The following is a 25,792-nucleotide window of genomic DNA, read 5'->3' on the forward strand; positions in this document are numbered from 1 at the left end:
CTTTGGTGTTTGCAGCAAGATGCTGCATATCTTCTATAAGTCTGTTGTGGAGAGTGTGATCTCTTCTACCATCATCTGCTGGGGAAGCAGCATCAGAACCAGGGACTTAAAAAAGCTCAACAAGCTGATAAAGAAGGCTGGCTCTGTTCTGGGGACTCCTCTGGAACCTCCGGAGATCATTGTGGAAAGATGGATTCTTCATAAAATGAAGAACATTATGGAGAACCCTGAGCATCCTCTTCATCAGACTGTCCTACAACAACAGAGTCTTCAGTCAGAGGCTTCTTCAGATCTGCTGTAAGACGGAGCGCTACAGGAGATCCTTCCTGCCCACAGCCATCAGCATCTACAACGGCTCTTTGAAGAAACCTGCATAACATGAGCTGCCACAATATTTAATTTCCCTTTGGTATTAATGAAGTATTTTTGAATTGAATTGAAAGTCTAAATGGATTTTTACCTTTAAGATGAGTACTGGTGTTAGATGCTCTGCATACCAGATGTAGAAAGGTTAGTATTCACAGGTGAGAAATGACCCTGGTCTAGGAATGCACCAGTATGAGATTCTCACAGTATTATAACCTTGGGTAAAATTACCGCAGTATTATCATAATTACTCATATTTAAACAAAAATGTATAACACGATGTAAATGTTTTTACACCAAGAAATACATTTTCTTCCTGCTTCTGAAATATATTTTTAAACAGACTTAGTGAACCCAGAGGCATTTCCAAGCCCGATTTGTCTTTCTTGTAAAGGATGGAAAAGGGAAACACCAGTGGTACACAGGAGGGGGAAGGGGACCGCAGAGTTGCCCTATGCTCAATATATCTATCCATCATTTTATGCTGGTCCAGAAGGGAAACTTGGACATCCCTTTCTCTAGCAAGACTCTAGCTCATTATGGGGAATCCCAAGGCGTTCCCAGGCCAACAGGCAAATATAGTCCCTCCATTGTGGTTTGGCCTGCTCCCAATGGGATGTGCCCTGAATTCCTCCAAAGGAAGGTGCCCAGGAGGCATCCTGATCAGATTTTTTGAACAACTTCAGTTGACTCCTTTACCATGTAGAGGAGCAGTAGCTCTACTTTGAGCTCCCCCCATGATGATGAATCTCCTCATCTCATTTCTATGGCTGAGTGTGGGTGCCCTACAGAAAAAGTTCATACCAGTCACTTGCTTAGGTAATTTCTGGACAATGAGTGAAGGGTCAAAACAGACCACTGAAATGAAAACTTGGCTTTTTGACTCTGTTCTTTCTTCAGACATGGGCCCAATCTGTCTCTGTCTCCCAGTTCATTCAACCATCTCTTGTGAACAAGACACCAAGATCCTCCACTTGATGACCCTGACCTGAAAGGATCGAGCTACCCTTTTCTGGTAACAAACCATAGACCTAGACCTGGAGTCTCATCCCGACCGCTTTACATGGTGATCACGGCATGGCTTGAAGTTGCCAACAGAACCACATCATCAGCAAAAAGCAGCGATAAAAACCTAGGTTTTCAAAATCTTCTTTCCCAGAGCTACGTCCTAAGTTCCTGTCCAGGAGCACCACAGATGAGATCAGGGACGAGGACCTTTCCTGGTGGAGTTCAATTTGCATTAGAACAAAATTGTCTTCACCACTACAGACATTACTGCAGTCAAGACCCCCAATTCATAATAGGTAATGTTTTATTGGATATGTTCAATACATCCAGAGAAAAATCCACTCCCAACTTCTCTGATTTTCAATTAAACAACTTTTGTAACTCAATAAATAACTTAATCATCAACAACATTAATAATGCTCGTGTCTTGTTTTCTACGATTGACAGGTGAACAAACCCCGCTGGTTGTGTAGCATCTGAACTCCTCTCTAACAATGCCTGTAATGAATTTGCTAACTTCTTTACTGGGAAAATTCAGAAGCTTAGAATAGTAGTCTGTATATCGCTATCAAGTCCAGCATCAATGCTGCGTCCAACCAAAACAAATGTTGACAAAATGACACAATTATACCAAATCAACTACAAATACATAAAAAAAAATTATACATCAACTAAGCTCTTCCTAGGTTAGATTCAAATAATAAACTCGTGCCAATGGCCAGGTGTTTTCCTCCCAGGCCTAAAAACAGTAATTATAAAGCCATTGTTAAAAAATAATAATCTGGCCAAGTTGCTAATGCCAGGCTGATCTCAAATCTCCCATTTATCATTCAGGTTATTGAAAAAGCTGTTTCAACAGTTAAATACAGTGCCTTGCGAAAGTACTCGGCCCCCTTGAACTGGTCAACCTCTTGCCACATTTCAGGCTTCAAACATAAAAATATAAAATTCTAATTTTTTTGTGAAGAATTAACAACAAATGGGACACAATCGTGAAGTGGAATGAAATTTATTGGATGTGTCAAACTTGTTTAACAAATAAAAAACTGAAAAGTGGGGCGTACAATATTATTCGGCCTCCTTGCATTAATACTTTGTAGCTCCACCCTTTGCTTCAATTACAGGTGCAAGTCTCTTGGGGTATGACTCTATCAGTTTTCACATCAAGAGACTGAAATTCTGGCCCATTCTTCCTTGCAAAACAGCTGGAGCTCAGTGAGGTTGGATGGAGAGCGTTCGTGAACAGCAGTCTTCAGCTCTTTCCACAGATTCTTGATTGGATTCAGGGCTGGACTTTGACTTGGCCATTCCAACACCTGGATACGTTTATTTGTGAACCATTCCATTATAGATTTGGCTTCATGTTTTGGATCATTGTCTTGTTGGAAGATAAATCTCTGTCCCAGTCTCAGGTCTCTTGCAGACTCCAACAGGTTTTCTTCCAGAATGGTCCTGTATTTGGCCCCATCCATCTTCCCATCAATTTTGACCATCTTCCCTGTCTCTCCTGATGAAAAGCAGGCCCAAACCATGATGCTGCCACCACCATGTTTGACAGTGGGGATGGTGTGTTCAGGGTAATGAGCTGTGTTGCTTTTACACCAAACATATCATTTTGCATTGTGGCCAAACAGTTTGATTTTGGTTTCATCTGACCAGAGCACCTTCTTCCACATGTTTGGTGTGTCTCCCAGGTGGCTTGTGGCAAACTTTAAACAAGACTTTTCATGGATATCTTTGAGAAATGGCTTTCTTCTTGCCACTCTTCCATAAAGGCCAGATTTGTGCAGTGTACGACTGATTGTTGTCCTATGGACAGACTCTCCCACCTCAGCTGTAGATCTCTGCAGTTCATCCAGAGTGATCATGGACCTCTTGGCTGCATCTCTGATCAGTCTTCTCCTTGTTCGAGATGAAAGTTTAGAGGAACGGCCGGGTCTTGGTAGATTTGCAGTGGTCTGATACTCCTTCCATTTCAATATGATTGCTTGCACAGTGCTCCTTGGGATGTTTAAAGCTTGGGAAATCTTTTTGGATCCAAATCCGGCTTTAAACTTCTCCACAACAGTATCTTGGACCTGCCTGATGTGTTCCTTGGTCTTCATGATGCTCTCTGCGCTTTGAACAGAACCCTGAGACTATCACAGAGCAGGTGCATTTATACGGAGACTTGATTACACACAGGTGGATTCTATTTATCATCATCAGTCATTTGGGACAACATTGGATCATTCAGAGATCCTCACTGAACTTCTGGAGTGAGTTTGCTGCACTGAAAGAAAAGGGGACGAATAATATTACACGCCCCACTTTTCAGTTTTTTATTTGTTAATAAAGTTTGACGCATCCAATAAATTTCATTCCACTTCACGATTGTGTCCCACTTGTTGTTGATTCTTCAAAAAAATTTTAATTTAATATCTTTATGTTCGAAGCCTGAAATGTGGCAAGAGGTTGACCAGTTCAAGGAGGCCGAATACTTTCGCAAGGCACTGTACTTTCTTGTCAATGACCAGCTGCCTTGACGTCTTCCAGTCAGGTTTCTGTGCTCACCACAACACCGAGAATGTCCTTGTCAAGGTGTCCAATGACTTTTGCATAAATCCAGGCTGTGGAAGAACCGTGGTGCTGGTATTATTGGACCTCAGTGCAGCATTTGACACTGTTGATCACAGTATATCACTAGAGCGACTGGGATACTGGGTCGGTCCTTCTGGTACAGCACATGACTGGTTTGAGTCTAACTTGAAGGACAGGGACTTTTATGTGTGAATAAGAATCTTTACATCAGAGCACTCCTATTCAATATATACATGCTCCTCCTAGCTCAGATTATAACAACCAAGATAAGTTACCATAACTACACAGATAGTACACAGCTGTACATTACAATGTCACCAGTTGACTATGAACTTACTCAAGCGTTGGGCAGATGCATAGAACAAATTAATGTGTGGATGTGCCATCATTTTCTTCTGTTAAATTAAAGCAAAACTGAAATAATTATTTTTGGACCAAAGGGGGAGCGATCAAGAGTCAGCACACCGCTTCAGTTACTATAGCTAGAAACCTCAGATCAGGTCCAAAATCTGGGTGTAGTGATGGACTCAGACCTGAACCCCCAGAGGCACATAAGGAACTAAGAGAGTAGAGCACATCACCCCAGTTCTAAAGTCCTTCCACTGGCTCCCTGTATCTCAAAGAATAGACTTTAAAATACTTCAGAGTTTCATAAATGTATATAATTTATAAATTATATAAATCACTGAATGGCTTAACACCAAAATACACTAAAATTTTGCTGTTGCTCTATCAACCTTCCAAACCACTCAGGTCTTCTGGTTCAAGTCTATTCTGCATCTCCAGAATCAGAACCAAACATGGAGAAGCAGCATTTCGTTCTTATGCTCCACTACTCTGGAACACACTTCCAGAAAACTGTAAAAATGCTGAATTCCCGAGTTCTTTTAAACCAAGGTTAAAACCCCATTTGTTAAGAGTTGCCTTAGAATGTTCTATTTAAACTAACTGAAACATCCTTCATTTTAGTCTTTAGTCCAACTTTTGTTTACTTTTCTTCATCATGTCACTGCAATGTCCTTTTTTTCATCATGTAAAGCATTTTTAATGGTCTTGTTGCTGAAATATTCTATACAAATAAGCTTGCCTTAACAGTTTGGGAAGATTTTGTTGAATTAGAACCTGCAACCTTTTAAAATGCAGATGAAATGAGGAATGTTGCTTATCTTGTTTGTATGGCTTTTTTTATGGGAAAAATCTCTGTCCTGGGAACCACGTGGTAATGATGCACGCCTCTTTCCTTAAAGGTTGTGACATACCTCCCACAGCCCTTACAGCACTCCCCACAGCAAAACACCTACAAGCTCCAAAACCAGGAGAAAGAAAAACATGGCAGACATCGATCAGATGGTATCTGTTAGAGATGCCCCACCTTACAATCCACAGGACCAAAGGATCCATTCCTAACATCCTGCTGCCAAACACTCCAGGAACCCTGCTTTCACAGATGATCTCTGTTGTGTTTTGGCAGCAGAAGTAGGATATTTTAAAAAGAAATAAAATGTTCCTTTACTGACATCTGTAAAAGAAATGTGACACCACATTATACTGTGTAGTTCTTATGCTTTACTGCTCCAGAGTCTGAACAGTAAATTCCTCCATCTGCTTCCTTCCTTCATAACCTTTGGAATGCATAATTACAAACAGAGAACTATGAGAAGACCATTACTAAAAGTTATGGCGATGCTGCTGCTGTGCTGCAAACATGATGACGCATCCCTCCTGAACGTAGATGGTGGTCATTTGAGTTTGTATGTAGAATATTGATAAAAATCAAAGTGTTGTCCCCTGAAGTATTAAATTAAGGATATTGTTTATTTTGATGAGTCTTATTTGTTTCTTTTTGTGGTTGCCTTTGTTTTTTTTGAAGACCCCTGTAGTTCAGGACTTTGGTGGTACATTAGGAGTTGGACCCTTGAAACACAGCTGTTAACATAGAGGTTTATAAATGACCTGGCTGTAGACCTAAGATGTCTGCCCTAATGTTTAATGAAGGAAACATAAAACTTCATTTTTCTATTGGACTGTTATTGCTGGGTGTTGCAGACGTGTGGCCGTTGGATGGCGCCAACGAGAAGGTGCTGCAGCTCTGGTGATGCCTGGCAAGCTTCGCCTCCACTCTTGCATCTGAAAGCAGGAGAGAAGCAGGGACTTCCTGTGTGATCTCGTTCAGCTGACTACAGCCTAGCTTCCTCTCCGGGAGCTTTCTGGTTCTGCAGACCGGGGAGGAGGAAGGCTTTTGAGGGTGCAGTTAAGCTCCAAGCCTGGGACTTCTGTGCACCAGAAGTAATAGAAGCAACCATAAATGTGGATTGTTTACACCAAAGGGTCGAGCTTTTCCTGTTTCCCTGCCTCTCAGCGACCCCGCGCGTCTGCCTCGGCTGAGAAGCCTTGCCGCGGATAGCCTCAGCGGAGCGGGGCTGATGGCCGTGGAGCTCCTACCGGCCTTCATCTTCACCACAGTCGCCCGTCTGCGTTCCCGTTAGAGAATTACGGGGTAAAAGTTCGTCTTTCAGTCGCCTGTAGTCCCACAGGAAGCTTCGAGGAAGTAGCGGCGGAACGAGGCGCAGCATCGCACCTTGCATGGTGCTGCGTTTTGGGGGCGAGTGGATGCGCAGACGGAGCTGACCCAGAGATGGCTGTTCTCAAACTGGCCGACCAGGTAGGACCCGCTAGCCGCTGTTAGCTTAGCGTCAGCCCCGCAGCTCTGCATCACTGATGCTCTGTCTGGTTAAAATATGATTTATATATCAACTTGTCTTTTTATCACCAATCTTTAGACCATTTACTACAACAGATAAACCACTTCTCCCGAAAATCACGGATTCACAGCGGACCTTTCTAAAATGTGCACTAAAATGAGGAAAGATTTCATGATGTCTTAGAATGTTTCCTAATGAGAATGTAACAGTCCTCAGAGACTTCCCGCTTGTTTCCTTCCGCTAGAAGCAGGTAGCAAAAGTGCCGCGCTTGTAAGAACACATCATATATTTCACTCTAGTGTTTTCTGTAAATCTTTGCAAAGATTTAGGAGGACATCGTTGTTTCAGAAAAACGAGTCCCAACAATGACAAAACATAGCGAATAATCCAAATTCCGAAGCTTAAGACCAGTGTATTACTTTAAAAGTGCTATTTAACTGTACATACCGAAATTATAAATACTTTAATTTTATAAGAATAAAATATCTTAACCTACTGCATAAGAATCATATAGTAAATATATAAAATAATATAAAGAGAGTACAGTGAGACCAGCTAGCTGCGGCTAGTGAGTTAGCTTTAGCTAAATTCAGGCCCCACATTTTCACACCTTTTGCAATTTTAAAAAGAAAATATGTATTTTACATCAAAACCCCAGTTTTCATTTCATTATAAATATAAAACTAATAAAAATAACCCAAATAACTATTCTTAATTTTTCCTCAATTATTGTGCTTTAGATCCTCTAAATATTTAAGGGGTGTCTTCTGCTATATTTAGGGAACTCGTTTTGCTAGAGCTTCTTCGTTCTGGATCTGACAAATCCTATTAAATTCATAGAGTTATGGGAAAAATATCAATTTACCCTGTTTAAAGATTTTGAAAACACAAACAAAATGTTTTGTCTTTATCAGTTTCTTAAATTGTTTAAATGCAACATTAAAATAAAAACCCACAATGGAATCCATACTGCCATTATTCACCTAACAAGGCAAAAATGGTCAAGTTGTGCATGGAAAAAACTAAGTGCACCCTTGCTGCTTCCTTGTGACAGATGGGACCGGAATAGAGATGTTTGGTCATGCTGGCTTTTTAATTTTAATCAAAGGACCTCGATTGTTTTCATTGTAATGGAGTATTTTTAAATGTTCTCTATGAAGAAAGAACTCCAAACTTCACCCTCCAGAGTTAGTCAAGTTAGTTAAAAATGAGAAAATTGCTGCTTCATTGCTAACCTGTTAGATATCTCTTGTAGAAAACTCAAGAAATGTATCCCACAGGTTCTGGTCCGATAAGAGTTTTCTCCCAAGGAGACATACTTTGTGCTCTGAAACTTTTCCTTGTATCATCTAATACTCATCTACAGACATCACCCAATTTCAGGTATTTACCCACTTTTACCCACTTACTGCAAATGTTTCAGATCATCAACCAAGTTTTAATTTCAGAAAGAAATGTCCTAAATCATTGCAAAGTCATTGAGACAGTTTGGTTCGGAAAGGGTTTGGAAAGCAATCTTTAAGGACATGTGACTATTGGACCACAGTGAGAGCCATTATACACAAATAGAAAAAACATGGAACAGTGCTGAACCGTCCCAGGACTGACCAGCCAGAACCCAGAACAACATCTAAAGTTCTCCAGGCTCTCTTTGCTTCAGTTAAGGTCAGAGATCATTATTTAACAATAATAAGCAGAATGGGCATTACAAAATGTCTGCGGGAGAGTTTCAATGTTAAAATCACTGCTGAGCAAAAAGAACAAGTTCCATATAACATTCCCCAAAAACATCGTGATGATCGCCTGTGAAAATATTCAGTGGGCTGACGTGGAAACAGTTGAACTTTTTAGATGTAGTTTGGTCAGGTACATCCGGTGTAAAACTGACACATCATACCTACAGTCAACCATGGTGGTAGTAGTGTGATTTTCTGGGGGGCTGCTTTGCTTCATCAGGCCCTGAATTTCACCATTGGTGGAACCATTAATTCTGCTTTCTAGCAGAAAATCCAGACAATGATGCCCCCTGATTGGCTCAAAAATAAGGATTTGATTTGGTCTAGAGAAGGTCTGGACTTAAATCTGATTGATAATTGGATGTTATCATGTTCGAAAACCTCAGATATGGCTTAGGTAAAGCAATTCTGCAAAGAAGAGTGGGCTGAAATTCCACCACACTGATGCAAAGGACCTAGTGGCTGTTATGGCAAACACTTGATTGCAGCTATTGCCACTAAGGGAGCAATTACTTTTTCACATAAGGCCAGGTTGGTTTGGACTGCCTTTTGTATTTACTCGGTTTATTCTGGTCGGATATTAAAATTGGTTTTGCGATCCGAAAGATTAAAGAAAACAGAAGAAGTCTGTATGGGGCCAACACTTTTCCCCAGCAGTGTAGATTTACAGAATACCAGAAACCTGAACATCCTCGGTGATGAGTGTTTCAGCTGGGGAAGGTTGCGACGCCTCTGTAAGCTCCGTCATGTAGCTTGTAAGCTCGTGCTGAATGATCAGGACACAATCTGAGCCTCTGTTGACTTTCTGGGCTTTTCAACTTTAAGCGCAGAAAGATGCTGTAAGGGAGATGATCCTGATCAAGCTGAATGGAACATTTGCTTCTCTCATCAATTTTCTCTCCTTTATTTGTGGCCAAGGCCAAGCAACCCCCTCCTGGAAGCTGACAATATTCGATGAGGTAATCGCTGTCTCTGTTGTTTGATGCAGGGGCTTTTATGTGAGACCATCATGCCCAACAGAAAGCCATCCTATCGGTCTCTGAACCTGTTTGGGAACCTCTCTCTCTGTTTTTGTGTGTAGAGTTTTATTTGCAGCTGTTTTAAAGTCGACATGTCTCAGTAGAGACCCTGATTTGGACAGTCATATCAGATGTGTTGTCAAGGAAGGAAGAACTTTTTTTTAGTTTGTCTGTGCGTGTGTAACATAGAACTGGAGGACTTCCTGTTATTTTCAGACAACAAGCTGATGATGACTGATAACTGGATGCCTCCACTCAGCACTCAGCCCTTTTGCTATATGTTTTTTTTTTTCAACCTAAAACCTGCAGATTCATCTACTCAGATGGTATTTACCAGATACATTCATGCTTTTCTCCAGCTTCTGGTTTTTCTTATTTTCTTTGTGTTATCGTTCCAATTTAGGTGGCAGCTTAAACATGCTTATTTATATGGGTTCTCTCTTATTCTTCTTCATAACACCTCTGGTTTTTCCTATCTGCAGTTACAGTCAGAAGCTTATATACACTCATAATAGACATGAATCTCATTCGTTTTTAGCTTTTAATTTAATTTAAATTTGTTTCCAGCACACAATTTCAGTCATCTTAAAAACCAAGAAGTAGATGCACAATTTCTAAAATATTAGGAAACATTAGTTGAGCCTCTGCCACACATGCGATATTTGTTTGGACATGTGACAGTGATATTGATGCAGCATGGGATTATGGGATGTTCAACTGAATCACAGAAGCTGTGGTCGTTTTTTCGCTGTGTTGAAAGGGTTGGGAAACTTATATCATATCGGTAAATAGTGGTTACCGGCCATAACAGCAATATTAATATCGTATATTGATATTGGCCCAAATTTTCAGATTGGTTCATCCCTACTTTTAAACACAGTCTGTCCTTTTTCAACAGAGCTGAGGTTGTGGCCATTTCAGAAACTAAACGTTGGCCTGACTTCTGTTGGAACAACCAAGTTTCAGCCATCTAGCTGTTTGAGGTGGAGTTGAAGAATTTAGAGAAGTTTTCTTTCTTAATTTTTCCATTTACTTTGTGCAACGGACTAGTACCATTGGTACTGAAGCAGCCCCACAGTATGATGTCACCATTACCATGCTTGACAGGTGGTATGAGGTTTTTAGTTTTTAGAGGGTACATATGACTGGTTGAAACAGATGGCTGCAGTCTGAGCTTAAAGCTTCTCTCTTGAGGGTATTTTTCTTGTCCATGTGGACAGCCACAAATATTGAAGATGTCATCTTATGAGCCAGCTCTTCTTTTTCGGCCAACAGCCTCAGTCCAGGTTGATGGTAAACTGGCCTCGCTGTCAACAGTGAGTCTGGTGTTCCAACACTTTCCAGTTCATGATAGGCTTCAACCTGTTGGCCCTGAACATCCGAACCACCTTCCCTTCATCTGAGGGAGACGGTTTGGGTCAGACGTTTGAAACTTTGACACGATCACTGTCCAACAGTACAATGGTTCCAAACACAGGTCAGAACTAGTTTAGGATCGGATAAAGCAGACTTCTAGAACGATCAGGACATTGACACTATTAAAAACCTACAATTATACCTCGTGTGTGTGTGTATACGTGTGATTATTACAGATTAGCTTGTGTGTTTGTATGCAGCATGTCTTATGGGGATATGATACAGACTGCATCACTGGGTTTGACTGGCTGTTTAGCTCTGGTTCTGGTCCCTGATCCATAAGCTACTCTGACTCTTTATTTACTATTGTTTTAACCACTGATCCCAACTTTAGAAGGTATAATGTCACGAATGCATCTGGGAGGAGGTGTTTATATGAGCTCATTTAAAAGCAAACTAACTGCTCAAGGTGTTGCAGTAGCTCCCAGTTAATCATCAAATCAGTCAATATCAGCGGTAAGGCTTTATTTAAAAAAAACAATCTAGAAACCTGACAGTGATTCCAAAACAGTATGCACTGTTGGTGTGATATTAACAAATCCTACCTAACTGATATGATCAGACAAGCCTCACAACTGGCACCACAGTGTCTGTCAGTGATCATTATTTTTGGTGCTGATTTCCATCATCACACATCTGGCCATGTTGCTCTTATTTATTTCATGGAGAGTGAGAACTTGGTGATACTGGGAGCAACCAGTGGTGTCACCACCTCAACATATCATTGTAATGTGACTCTGCAGTCTCCCTTCAACCCAATAAGTGCAGTCAGATTTCAAGGGACGGTAAGCCAGTCTGTGTCGTCTGCTGGGTTGGTGGTGATCCTAGCTGAAGCTTGGTGAGCAATGAGTCGTGGCCTTCAGGGGTTCTCTGAAAAGGTGGCTCAGACATTATCTCTACTGGACAATCTCTCCTCATGCTGTGTGCAAGGCAGAGCAGATCTGAGAACTCTATGAACTCAAGTTACCTGAAAGGTCTCCACAAGCAGATCCTTACAGGCAAAAGACGGAGAAGCTGCTTCTTCAGCCTGATCATGACTGCTAAAGAAGTTAGAAAATAGCTAAATTCTCATACTAGGGGGAAAAAAAGCGACTAATTGAGGAAGAAACAGGCAAAAGGAAATTTGTACTAATCAGTGTGGAATAGCGGCTGTTGGCTGCCTTGATTTCTAAATATTGTCATTGGTATCGGCTATAGAGGCAGCTGTATCAGTTGACTTCTGGTTTTGGTTATTACCTTTTTGCTGCCAGCCTGTAGCTTCCAGTGGCTCTGCAAAAAGATCCATAACTTTACTGTTGTTTTTAGTTTAATTTAACTTTATCAGAATAAAAGTATTGTAAAAAAGAAACCAATAATCTGTCAAAGAAAAAGAAGTTGGAAAATGGGGAAATCAGACGACATTAAAATAGAAAATTGGGAAATATTTTTCATGCAGTTCAATTAAGTCCATGTCATTTATTTCACAAAAATGAAATACTGTACAACTGATCAAAAATGTTTTTGTTATTTGGGTTATAGTTGCTGTATTATTAAATGGTTTTTCAGTTTATTTCAGGCCTTTTTAATATTTTTGCCTCATCTGTGTTTTACAGATTGTGATCCTGAGCTCAGTATTCATATTTATGCTACCTAGCAAAAGTATTTAGAACCCTCTAAACTTTTCTCATTCTGTCATGTTGCCACCACAAACTTCAATATATTTTATTTGGGATTTTTTGTGACAGACCAACATGAAACCTTTGAAATGTGGTCCTCCTACGTAGTCAGCCCCTTTAATTTGATACCCCTAAACAAAGTCCAAGTGCAACCAGTTGCCATCAGAAGTCTGTTAGTAAACGGAGTCCAGCTATGTGGATTATAAATCCAGCTGTTCTGTGAAGGCCTCAGATGTTCGTTAGTGAACAAACAGCTCAGGTCATAAAACAAGACATGGACTTCCATCTAAACCTAGAGGGCAAGGGGCGAGCATTGACAAGAGAAGTAGCCAAGAGGCCTGTGGTGACTCTGGAGGAGGTGGAAGAATCTGAAAAAAAGAATTCAGAGTACGAGATGTCGAAACGTCCCTATTGTCAGATAAAATCAATGCATCTGTTTGGAGCAAAATATGCAGAGAAATCCCTTTGAAGCATATTGTCCTTATTACTGTAGGGCTGAAACAATTAATCGAGTTAATTGATTATTCAAATAATCATGGACTAATTTAGTAATTGAATAATCGTTAATTGGAGTATACAGACTCTAAAACTTGCCATTTGCTGAAAGAACAACCTGCTCAGAGTAGTAATTAGGCTAAACTTTTACCAAAGATATATACATTTTGCATTTAAGATGAAAAACCTTCTTTGTCTGTAAATATGCTGTATCCAGGTGAAATTTTAGCTTCACCTGGATGAAACTCAGTAAAAAAATCTCCTTTTAAGCACATTTTGCAGTCTGATTATTAATCACTCAATCAAAAAAATAGTCAACATATTAATCAATTAGTTGCAGCCCTTAAATATCTCTTGCAAGCGATTAGTTCATCAAGTTTGGAAAAATCTTTGAATACCTTTGTTACCAATGTTTTACCTCATAGACAGGAAGTCAAAGTGTTCTCTGTTTCCAGCCTATTGATGTGCCGATTCAACAGTATTTGACACAGTTTACAGGTAATCTGTGCAAGATGTCTTTACGGTTTGGACTATTTGATGAAAACAGAACATTTTAGTTAATCTGATAAATTTAGCTTGAACGTTTCTAACGTCCTCTTCCAGTTTGCCCTATTTTTAAGAAGAACTTCTAGGAATGAACAGTCGCTGCATGTTGAAAAAAAATTTCTCATTGTTTCGGTTTCTTATTGGATCTGGGTCACATTGGTCCGGCCTTACGGATAATAAAAGTGTGCATGTGTGTGTTGTTGTATGTGTGTGTGTGAGTGAGAGAGACAGAGGGTGGCTATGGGAAAGTTTTTGCTCCAACAATAACTTCTTATGTTTGGAAGAACCTGCAGGGAAAATGGACCAAAAAGACCAGCACAGAGAACCAGAGTCCGGATGTCACTTCCTGTCAGTCCTGTGTTCCCCTTCTCAGCTTCTCAGCTCTCATACCTTGAATCTGTGGCACCACCAGCCACGTCTTGACAGTGCTGTCATCGATCACACCATTTGTGTAAATGCATGCAACTGGCCATGGTTGTTTCCCCTCAACCATAACATTTGAACTAGATTCCAGTCTTTACTCAGGAGATGGTAAAAGTACAAGTAATAAAGAAGCTCATAGCTAGATGTAAGCAAGCATCGGGTGGAACTGGATGTGAACTGAACAACTTACTAGCAAAGAATGCTTCAAACACACCAGAACTTTCTGGATTTGCTGCTCTTTGCTGTAATCCATAAAGATGCTCCACTCAGTTTTGGGGCTGATTTAAGATCTCTCGGTTTAGAAAAGCTTTGACCTGCTGACACGAATCATAGCTGAAGACAGTTTATACTTAGGAACTTTAAATGATGCTTTTTTTCTAGCATTCCTGCTGATGTCTCAGCGCATGTGACAGAGCAGCTGCTGTCAAACAGGGTTCACCATTAGATTCCAACAGCAGCAAAACAGGTTTTACATTTTTAGATCTCTTCTGCATGTTGTATTAGAAACTAGCGCGGTTAGCTTTGCTCTCTGAGGTTTTTTATGTATTTTTGTTGTAGACTAAATAGGCCCATACCTTGATGTTAGGGTTTCCAAAAGGCTGCAAACATTCTCCAGTCAAGCATGTTCCATGACAGAGAGAGGTTTCTCTCTGTCATGGTCAAGGTATGGTGCCTTCAGGAAACAGAAAAGGACTTTTTTGAGTTTCCAACCAGCCAATGCTCCGTCAGGGTCAGTAAAACTGAAAATGATCAACAGCTCAACTCTGATCAACAGCTGATTACTCTGTGGACCACTAGCATTGCATGTGTGGACTGGATGTTTCTAACATGATTCAGACCCTTTATAATATTTTTATAACTTTTTAAATGGATAAAATGGACATTTTTGGAAGGCAAAATGGTGGGCCTGAAAAAAGATCCTTTGATTCAATAGAACTGAGACTAAATGTGTTTATTACGTAGTAAATACCTGCCCTAGAGGGCGGCACGGGGGTGGCAGCATCATGTAACGAGGCAGCATGTACTGCCAGAGGAATGTAAAGATAAATGTAGAAGGAGCGGTGTTGAAAGGAAACCTGCCTCAAGGTGGAGAGACCTGAAAGTGGGACGCACCTCTCAGCTCCGCAGGACTGATAAAAACAGAGACAGACAAGACAACTCTGGAAAGGCTTCAGGACATTTCTCTGTCTGTGCCTAGAATAGTTGAGCTGAATAACATACCAAGACCTCTGAGGCCGAAGAACTAGAGATCTGGCATTTACACACATTTCCATTCGATGTGACAAAACTGCAGGAAGAATGAAACACACTCATCACCTCCTGCTGTTCAGCTCTTCTCAAGACTACGGGAGACTTCTTAATTCATTATTTTTGCATACTTTTTAGTGCAGGAAATTTAATGCATGTTATAACTTTGATAATAAAATGTGGATTAAAAATAGCAGTTTTAGAAATGAAGTCTAAAGACAAAGCAGGTGCTTTGAATTCCTTCTGAAACGCGGATGTTAACTGATGCGACCTGACCTCTGTTTTGTTTTAAACTGCAGGTTTACGGTTAGACTCAGGTATGTGGATCAGTAATGTGATGATATCACCATAGGAACAGTCACTTTCAGGGAGACTGAACAGGTCAGATGAGGAAGTACTGCTGGGTTTTTAAAGCAGAAGTGAAACGCTGCTCTGTGGTTGGTTCCTCTCTGGTGTTTCTGAGAAGGAGAGACTGTGCAACAGGAAGTGAGGCAGAAGGTGGCAGAAATACAGCAGGAAATCAAGTGAGCCTGAGCTAAGCTTTAATTGTTTGACAGAGTAGATTTAACACTTTTCTATTGTTGTTTTTGATCATGATTAAAATATTTCTATGTATTTACATAAATGCTGCTTAACTGCCAACAAGAAGCCAGATGGTTTACTTAATTGTTGGGGAACTCCGTGACATCTAATCATTTCTCCTCTCATTGCTGTTCTGCATGTACTGTATTTTCCGCACTATAAGGCGCACCGGATTATAAGACGCAACTTCAATGAATGGCCTATTTTAGAACTGTTTTCATATATAGGGCGCACCGGATTATAAGGCGCATAGAATAGAAGCTACTGCAGTCAAACGTTTGACTGGGGTTGCGTTATGCATCCACTAGATGGAGCTGTGCTAAAGAGAATGTCAACAAAACAGATAAGTCAGTCAGTCAAACTTTATTAATACACTACAAACCAGCGTTCTGATAACTCCATTCACTCTCATGGTAAGGTCTCCTCTACATAGAATTCTATTGAATAGAGCCAACCGCACGTTAGGAATGCATTGGAGTCTATGAAGTTGAAGTTGAAATCAAACGTTAGTTAAAACGTGAAAGGGAACTTTTCCCTGATTCAGTAAACACGTAAAAGAAACAGTTTGATGCACTAAATCAAACGTTAGTACTGTTAACCTTTCCTGTTTCTGTCCCCTGACCGTAGTCTGATGACACAGGGGAGACGCTTTCTCCAGGGCCGAAGTTACTAGTTTCCTCGGGGTTAACTCCCTCACTTATACGTTGCTGAGTTGAGCATGAAGAAACAGCATCAAAACACTGAGTTGTTGACGAGATTCAGGGTTCTTTTTAATGACTTTGCAGCACGTAAAAACACAGGGCTTACAGACTCATACACCGCTGCTCCGGTCGCCGTCTCTACCCACCCCACACACACAATAATACCGACGTCACTCCTTCACTCTTGATTCTCAGCTACGGCAGCACACAGCGCCACCTCTGTCCGGAGGAGTAATGTCAACATCTTCCATACACACACACGAAACATACACCCCACACACTGAGCTTCTAATCACATATAGTTCAGGCAATTCCTGCAACAGTACATTCAAACGTTATACACACACAAGTGGTGTTGGACTAGGAGTAAGCACAGTACAGGTGTTTACCGCTATTACTTCGGCAACGCCCCTGACTACGGTAGCCGTAATGCTGCAAGCGGTGCGGCTTTGTAGTTTACCAGTCGTACTGAAACATTTTGACAACGCCGTGTACAACCAGTATGGATCAACCAATTAACCAATTGATCCATATATAAGGCGCTCCGGATTACAAGGCGCACTGTCATTTTTTGAAAAAATTAAAGGTTTTTAAGTGCACCTTATAGTGCGGAAAATACGGTATATTAAATTACACCCACATTTGACCATTCTTTCTGGGAGCTTAACCTTCTGGCTAGTGTTTTAGGGTTTAGTTGTTATCACACAAGCAGTGACTAGCTTCTCATAATGTAGAAAGCCATGTCTGGCCCAACCTAATGAAACCACTAAAGGGATTGTTGAAGCAACAAAAATAGAGTGAAGAAACGACCAGTTTAATATTCACACCTAGGAGATCAGCAATAAACCTCCATGTTTAATGAATAACCCAAGCAGCTCAGATAACGGGACCAAAAGGTTACAAATTTATCCTGTTCCAGAAAGATGGGTTATTTTTGAAAAGAAAAGTGGCAGGCGTCCGTTACCTACGGGAGATGGCTGCTTACACTAAGCCACTTTCTGCTGGAGCTCTCTTCCTGTTAAAAGGGTGTTTTCCTTCTCATTGTTGCCACATGCATGCCTTTTATAAGGGATTGCTGTGAAGTGAACAACTCTGTAAAGAGCTGTGTTTCCTTAGATAATAAACTAAACTTGACTGCATTGTTTTGTAACTAGGATCAAATAAGAATATATGTAATTGATCTGTGTTTATGATTGGATAGAATGAATTATGTTGTTCTTTATATAAACTGGATCTCTTTGTCTTCTAAAGTGCCTTAAGACAACTTTTTGCTAGTTTATGTGGTTAATAACAAGGCTAACAACAACTAGCAATACTGTGTGCATGAAAGATTTAATAAGATACAAATATAAGTGCAATGATGGATGGATGGATGGATGGATGGATGGATGAAACCTTTAATTTTTCCACCTGGAATTCCAACTTCAGGAAAGTTTCTGTAAATTTTTCCAACTTTTTCAACATACCAGTGAAAATAGAGGATATATTTACACTGCGTGGTTTAACCTGTCAAACATTGCAGGTGGTTAGGAATTTGGCTTTTCCTGGGCGTGGCAAGGTGTAGCAGTAGAGCAGGAGCCATATATACAGAGGCTGTAGTCCTCGACATAGCCATCCCCGGGTCTGATTCCCATCCATGAGGACTTTGCTGCATGTCTTCCTAGTGTTCATAGTGTTACTGTTTATGGGGTTTTCCCCTTTAAAAAGTTAGAGCTGAATGCTTTTCTGTAAACATCAACATTTCTCACCTTACTCAGGTTGTGAATACCACATGGGAGATTGTGTTCTTCTTGTGACAACAGAACACAACATTGTCTAAGGCAGCAAACATTTAGAAACAATTCAAGAGGATTTTGTTTTTTTCAAATGGAGCTGTTTTGCTGTAACATTAGATTTAGATTCGTAAAGAACACTGCTAACATGCTGCTATCTTGTAGTTTCTGGTGTTCCTCAAACAGCAGCCCTTACTCCTGGAACGACTGCTGAGGACCTGCATCTACCTCACGTCAGGGATGTTGAAAAGAAAAATAAGGGCTTTGTGGACGTGACCTCCACACTGAGCCCTTCACAGAGAGCATTTCTCCATACAAGCATTTTATTTTTCTGATCTGTATCTACCCTGTGTTTTCCACAGTGGTTTGTCTGTTTCGGAGAAGACAGGAGAAGGGATGAGATTTTTTTAAATTCCAGCTTTTCTTAACACTGCAGCTAGTTGTGCACGGCAGTGCTATATACCATGGGAGGAGTGGATTCCTGTTATAATGTTCAGGAAATATTCCCACGCTCTCTCATCATGTCGCCTCACGTTGACAAAGTGTTGAAGTTAAATGTTTTTGTTTCAAGTCATGTGACTGTTTTCTTCTTTTTCCCCTTGCCTTCCAGCCTCCTCTTATCCAGGCGATCTTCAGCGGAGACCCTGAGGAGATCCGAATGCTCATATACAAATCTGAAGACATCAATGCTCTGGTGAGGACACACAGTAACATGAATGCACTAACTTTTAAAAATCTCCAAATGCCATATTTTTGTGATATTAAAATGTGAAACCATGATAAATGATTTTTTCCAAGCATGTCCTGTGTAATTTAGCTGAAAAAAGCAAAAAAAACTGTAAAGAGAAAAAGATAAACAAAATAATAGAAAGCTGTAATTCAATTCAATTCAAAATACTTTATTAATCCCAAAGGGAATTTAAATGTTGTAGCTCATCATGAAGGTTTCTTCAAAGAGCCGTTGTAGATGCTGATGGCTGTGGGCAGGAAGGATCTCCTGTAGCGCTCCGTCTTACAGCAGATCTGAAGAAGCCTTTGACTGAAGACACTCTGTTGTTGTAGGACAGTCTCATGAAGAGGATGCTCAGGGTTCTCCATAATGTTCTTCATTTTATGAAGAATCCGTCTTTCCACAATGATCTCCAGAGGTTCCAGAGGAGTCTCCAGAACAGAGCCAGCCTTCTTTATCAGCTTGTTGAGCTTTTTAAGTCCCTGGCTCAATAACCTGGTTCCATCAGTGTTCTCACCCTTAAATTAATAAGATGTTGAATTAGTTCAAATTTAGGTTTTCTAGTAAATCTGATTAACCTGAATCAAAGTTTAGCTGTCGATGTGGGGGTTCTGATGTTTACTTATTTGCATCCTTTAGCTGAAGCCATAGTTTGCAGAGAAGTTACAGAGCATGGTGACTGAAATTGATGAAATCTCATGGTGCAGATGTATCAGTCAGAAGAAGAGTACAAACATATTTCAGCAGCATTACATATGCATACCATGGTGTAATCAAGAGTACCATTCGTAAAAAAAGAAAAATTTAGCAAAATGACATGCTTCTTTTCCCACAATTCCTAAAAGATGAGATGGAAACTTGCCAGGGAGTCTGCCAAGAAGCTGACAGCAACATTGAAACAATTGCTGGATTTGTTTCAAGTGTTGGTCATGTTTGTATGTGACAAACAACACCACGCGTCACCACGGCAACATCATGCTAACAATGAAACATGGTGGTGGCAGCGTCATGCTGAGGTTAATTCAGTTGGAAGTTGTTTTTTGCATAAAGTGGATGAATTCTAGAACTGCGCTGTTCAGGCAGGCATGTACTGTCTGTAGCTATCTTGTTTTCGTTTTGAGATCTTATTTTTAAAAACTCGAATTCCTCCTTTTGTGGATCAAGATTGTGTTTTTTGAACGATTGTTCCCTCTGGTGTTGGATGCTGTGCAGCTGGAGGGATTTTTGCTTTTGGACATTTGTTATGTGTAACCATGGCAACAAGGTTGTTTTTTTTTACAACTGGGAATCACTGATTAACATCTCAAAAGCTCAAATAATACTTCAACTACAACCCCAAATCCCTGATGAGTTGAAAAGGATACAGAACAGGAGCAAAGAGAAGAGCGAGAAGTAGGAAGTTCAAACCAGACAGAGATTTAAAGAGGAGCGGCAAACGCAAAGGAGGTGGACTAGCAGTACTTGTGAACAACAGATGGTGCCATTCAGGACATGTTGCTATGAAGTGTCGTTTCTGCAGCCCAGATATTGAACTGTCAGCAGTAAGTTTTTATCCGTATTATTTACCCAGAGTGTTCACCAGTGTTATTTTGGCAACAGTTTACGTTCCACCTTTAGCTGTTGCCAACACTATATGTAATGTCAATAGCTCAGTTGTTGCTAAGCTACAGACACAACACCCCAATGCGTTTGTGGCAATGTCTGGTGATTTTAACCATGCTTCACTCTCTGCTACACCTTCAAAGTTTCAACAGTTTGTCAGCTGCTCTACCAGAGAAAACAAAACATTGGATTTGTTTTACGCAAATGTCAAGGACTCCTACATCTCTAAAGCAAGACCTCCTCTAGGCAAATCAAATATAAGTTCAGACGCAACCTGTAATGAAGAGGAAAAAAAGAACCTTTAGAGAGGGAGACAGGGAATTATTAAAGTCAAGATAAGAGACAGCAAAGAAGTGTACAAGAAGGAGCTGGAGAGCAAGCTCCAGCAAAACAATATCAGAGATGTATGGTCAGGGATGAAGATCACAGGCTTCAAGAAGATGGAAGATCACACCGATGGAGGTCTGGACAGAGCCAATGAACTGATCACATTCTTCAATAGATTCAGTTCAGAAACAAGCTCAGCATCCTCCTCTCCTGCTCACAGCCAATCACACTCCTTTGATTCAGCTTTCCTGTCACACCTCAAATGTTTTATCTTCCACCTCAGCTATGGACCATTCTACTTCTACATGTTTGTCTTCAACCAAATCAGAAGATGCTGATTCTCCCTTCAACACCTGACAACTTATGCCCCTTTTCCGCTGGCTCGATTTGGCCCTACTCAACTCCATTTGACTCGCTATGCAAGCGTTTCCATTACAGTTTTTTCTGTATGGGTACCTACTTTTTTGGTCCCTGCTCCTGAGCAGGTACAACCAGGGCTGAGTCAAGACTACATGTGACGTGAACAGACTGCTGTTCACTGATTGGCCGTGGGACCAGGAGAAATGAGAAGGTTTTTGTTGAGACAGCACAGGGAAACGTTAATAAAACCCAAGAGCAACTACAACAATATTAAGGACCATAATGGCTGGAGCAGGTCATACATGTAATTTTACCATTTACACATCATAAACCATGCCTGAAGGCTGACAAAAGAAAAAAAAGGACAAATCAGCCTTCTGAATTACATGCAGGCAGAGCGATGTATTTAAAACCCACAAAACAATACCACCATGAAACAGCGTGTTTGGTTCGGACATTTATGGACGGTCATTTAGTGAACCAACGTTTGCAGAAGGAGGGAGCAGGCAGAGAGCAACTGCCCGTAATCAGACTGCCTGCATTGGACCAAACAGGAGGACGAGCCCGCTGAATCTGCGGAGCATGAATATGCAATATCCAACCTAAAACTAACTTCAAAGGTCATAAGTCCGCGGTTTTGCGCTTTTGGGGTCAAAGGTCTGCAGTTTTGCACTTTAAAGTCCTTGTCTTCGTTATTGCCATGGCTGAGACAAAAACCTCGTCATAAAGCCCAAAATTGTAACTTCTTCAGGCAAACTTTGGAGTTTCACCATCCAGACAGTGATGTCTTTCCTCTGCTTCTCCTGCCACACCCCCCCTAACATCAGAACCCCTGAGCCTTATTTTATAAGTTCTGGCTACGCTGTGATCCAGATAATTATCTTGGTGGATCAGTTTAGACATAAGAAACATAAGGCATTCTTGCATATAATATTAATGCAAACCTTATTAGTATTTAGTTTATTTAATGTTTTTATTTTCTATTTATTTTTTATCATTTCACGCAGATTACTTTAAGGTGACAATGTCACATGTTACGTTTATAGCAGCACAGCGCTCTACACTCATGGCTGGAGGCGGGGCTTCAGCCACCATACCTTCAGGCATTTGCGGGTCAGTGGAAACACAACTGTTACTGTAACGAGTACAGCGAAACCGAGTGGTGCAGATCCGCGCCGGCTAAAACTAGCCAGTGAAAAAGGGGCATTAGATGATTCTGCAGTCGTGGGGTGGTTCAAAGATGGACAAGAAGCTGAGTACAGGGAGCTGGTGGACTGCTTTGTGGCATGGTGTGGAAACAATCACCTCATCTTAAATAAGAATCAAACAAAGGAGATGATTGTAGATTTTAAGAGAAACAAGAATAGGTCAAACACTATTTCCATCATTGGAGAAGAAGTGGAGATGGTGGAGGAGTATAAATACCTCAGTGTTCACCTGGACAACAGACATCATTGTGCAAAGAAGGATGCTTCATAAAATGAAGAACATTATGTAGAACCCTGATCATCCTCTTCATCAGACTGTTGTTCAGTCAGAGGCTTCTTCAGATCTGCTGTAAGACAGACTGCTACAGGAGATCCTTCCTGCCCACAGCCATCAGCATCTACAATGGCTCTTTGAAGAAACCTGCATAACATGAGCTATAACAACATTTAATTTCCCTTTGGGATTAATAAAGTATCTTTGAATTGAATGAAGTTATGACCATTTCTTAAAAGCCAAACAATTTAGAGCAGAAACCTTGACGTTTCTGTTAGAAAGCTGGAAATGAAGAGAATTAAATTTTTTTAGGATCACAGTAGGTCCAAGCATGAACTCAAATAAACAAGGAAAATAAAAGTTTTAGAATGGCCCATTCAGAGTCCTGAACTATATCTGACTGAAAATCTGTAGGCTCACCTGAAGATGGCTGTGGACAAGAGATGTCTTCACAATCTTCTCATGGTCCCTCATACCCGTTTTAAGTCCCGAGGAGATCGCTCCTTCCAGACCGTTGCGCCGAGGCTCTGGAATGATCTCCCGTTCCCTTGACTTTGCTCATTCAAGAGCAAACTTAACACCCACTTGTTTCTCCGAGCATTTTAACCACAACATTGACTGGGTTGTATAATCTCAGTGTATTGTTATGAATACTTTCTATAAAGCACTTTGTGACCCTCCCTTGTCTGTGAAAGGTGCTATTAAATAAACTTTTACTTTACTTACTTAACTTTCTTACAAGTGAATAGATGCGGAGCACATTTGTAAGTTGGGGTAGTGAATTATTTAGAGGTCAAGATGTAGGAATTTGATGGAGTCGTACCAAAGAAGACTGAAGGCTGAAATATAAAAAAAATGATGCAAACTTGTTGCAGTGTACAGATCATATTTATGATGGTCTCAACAGACATCTTACTTTTAGATTATTTGTAAAGTTTCTAACAGATTTCAACATCTGCTAAACACACAAACCTTCAAACTGGAACATGAATGCTTTTTATGAAAGTGGCATCAATCAAAATAAATCTAATTTAAATCGATTTCATTTTTTTTTAAAGACTGCATAGAGGCCTACATCTTCTCCTTGATCCGCCCCCACTTCCTGAGTGAAAAGGAAGGCTGCAGGTCAGGGGTCGGTGAAGTCATGGTTCAGAGCATGTATTTATTTACAAGTGCTCTGATCTGGCTGTAGATAGACGACATGTGTGGCTGAGCTGCAGCGGATGTGGGTTGTCCTTCGGGCTGCTGTCACTTTCAGCTTCAGTTTTGTTTTTGTGGCCGCTCTCAGAACGTCCAATAGTCCATCGGTCAGATGACCTGAGAAGATCAACAGAAATCCCTGATCCTTCAGCTCGTCATCTGTAATATGACAGCTTTTTGTCTCATTTAACTCCATTTAATCTGCTCTTGATTTAAAATCCATACGAAATGGTCCATAAGATCCATATGTGGTGCTTGAGTACACACAGCATGTTTTAGTAAGTAACATGAATGTAAACAGGGCAAATTGGTGTTTACAGGAACACTCTACTCCTACTTCCTTCTGACGTAGAGATGTTTTAATGAACCCCAACTTCACTTTTTACCACACTGCAAGTTAATACGCACAGAGGTTCTGTGTGTGGAAAGATCTCTTATCAGACCCAGTGGGTCAGACTGTGACAGGTCCAGATAGGGGTTGTCTACCAAAGTAGGTCCAGTGCTAAACCAGGGTTCAGGCTCGACCTTTTTCTCAGTTGGTTCATTTTGTTTTGCCCAAGCCAAAGACTCCATGTCCCCTGAAATGTCTTTCAGTGAATTCTTGATTGTTCCTCTGTTGTGTTCTTAGTTTCTGCGTAGGTTAACAGTGCAGGGAGACAGTTTCTCTGCACAGATCCCAGCATTTAGCTTGTTACTTCTGCAAACAGATGCCGGTTCACTACAGAAAGACTGTTTAAAACAACAGTCCGTGTGTTGGGAACTTTACTATATATTTACAGCACCAACACTCAAGTCAAATTTAGAAATGTTTGTGCAAATCAAAGCTGCACAAACCAGTGTAAGGATAACTAGAGATGAACATTGTATAACCAGCATCACAAACAACTTGTATATAGTAAGTTCTGTTGGTGCATTGACTTACTTTCCATATATTAGGACTGTTACTAAAAGTTAATGAGCGTGTGTTTTTTCAGTGCTAACCTGGCTTTATAAAAGAGATAGACCGACCAGGCTTCTCCTGGCCGATACCGATGTCTTGTTACGTCTGATCTCCTGATTCTGATTTTGAGCCATTATGATTTCATGTTTTTTTCCGGAGGAGTAAAACACATAAGACAAAACATCTACTATGCAGGTTGAATCCACAGAACATGATAAAATTACAAGATCACCTCCATTAAGGATGTGTTCCAGGCTTTTCCTTGTCTTTATTAAGCTAAAAAAGGCATGCAGGTACACACTATTGGCTGATGCAGCTATAGACTGAAAATGAATCTTTGGTTTGTTGCATTTGATTGATAAGGTTTTTTTTTATATTGGACGTGCTGATCACCAGAGCCAACCAATGACAAAACAAATGTTTTCACTCAGGGTAATAAAGACCACAGACTGTGATTTAAACAATCGGTTTTTAATTTAGGATACTCCTGTCCAAACAACAAGTGTGAAATAGCCCTTTACTACACAGCAGAAGCAGAGGCTGCGTTATATAATAAAATCTTAAATCCCCCAAAGAACATTTTGTTCTCAAATATCCAGTGTTATTGAGATCTGAGCTGAAGTAGTACCTCACTGTACTGGCTGGGATATGGCAGCTGTGCTACTATTGCTCAATATTATGATGATGATATTGATTGTGGTTAACCCACATTTCTACCTTCATCACTATGTCCCACCATTCTTCGTGAGCTGTAGCATCCTGGCCTCTAAAAATAAACATCAACTGTGGGCATCGAGGGAAGTGAAGGTCTACCCAACAGGCTAAAAATAGGACTGGCATGAAGAATTTGCATACATGGCACATGAAATATAATATCCTACCAAATATGATTGGGATTTGTA

At 40.6% G+C, this 25,792-nt stretch overlaps 1 protein-coding gene across 4 annotated transcripts in view; it reads left to right on the forward strand.

Moving 5' to 3' along the window:
• Window positions 1–6,028: 6,028 nt before the first annotated feature.
• ankrd44 (ankyrin repeat domain 44) overlaps window positions 6,029–25,792 on the forward strand; it is a 51,000-nt gene continuing 31,236 nt past the window's right edge. For 3 of the 4 annotated variants that reach the window (XM_047370462.1, XM_047370463.1, XM_047370466.1), the window contains exons 1-2: window positions 15,568–15,718; window positions 18,860–18,943. In XM_047370462.1, the coding sequence (XP_047226418.1) occupies window positions 15,581–15,718; window positions 18,860–18,943 (222 nt within the window). In that variant the 5' untranslated portion in view covers window positions 15,568–15,580. Of the gene's footprint in view, window positions 6,617–15,567; window positions 15,719–18,859; window positions 18,944–25,792 lie in introns of those variants that run through there. The other variant, XM_047370465.1, reaches the window with a different exon arrangement.

This window comes from Girardinichthys multiradiatus, chromosome 7 (genome assembly GCF_021462225.1).
Source record: "Girardinichthys multiradiatus isolate DD_20200921_A chromosome 7, DD_fGirMul_XY1, whole genome shotgun sequence".
NCBI classification, from domain to species: Eukaryota; Metazoa; Chordata; class Actinopteri; order Cyprinodontiformes; family Goodeidae; genus Girardinichthys; species Girardinichthys multiradiatus.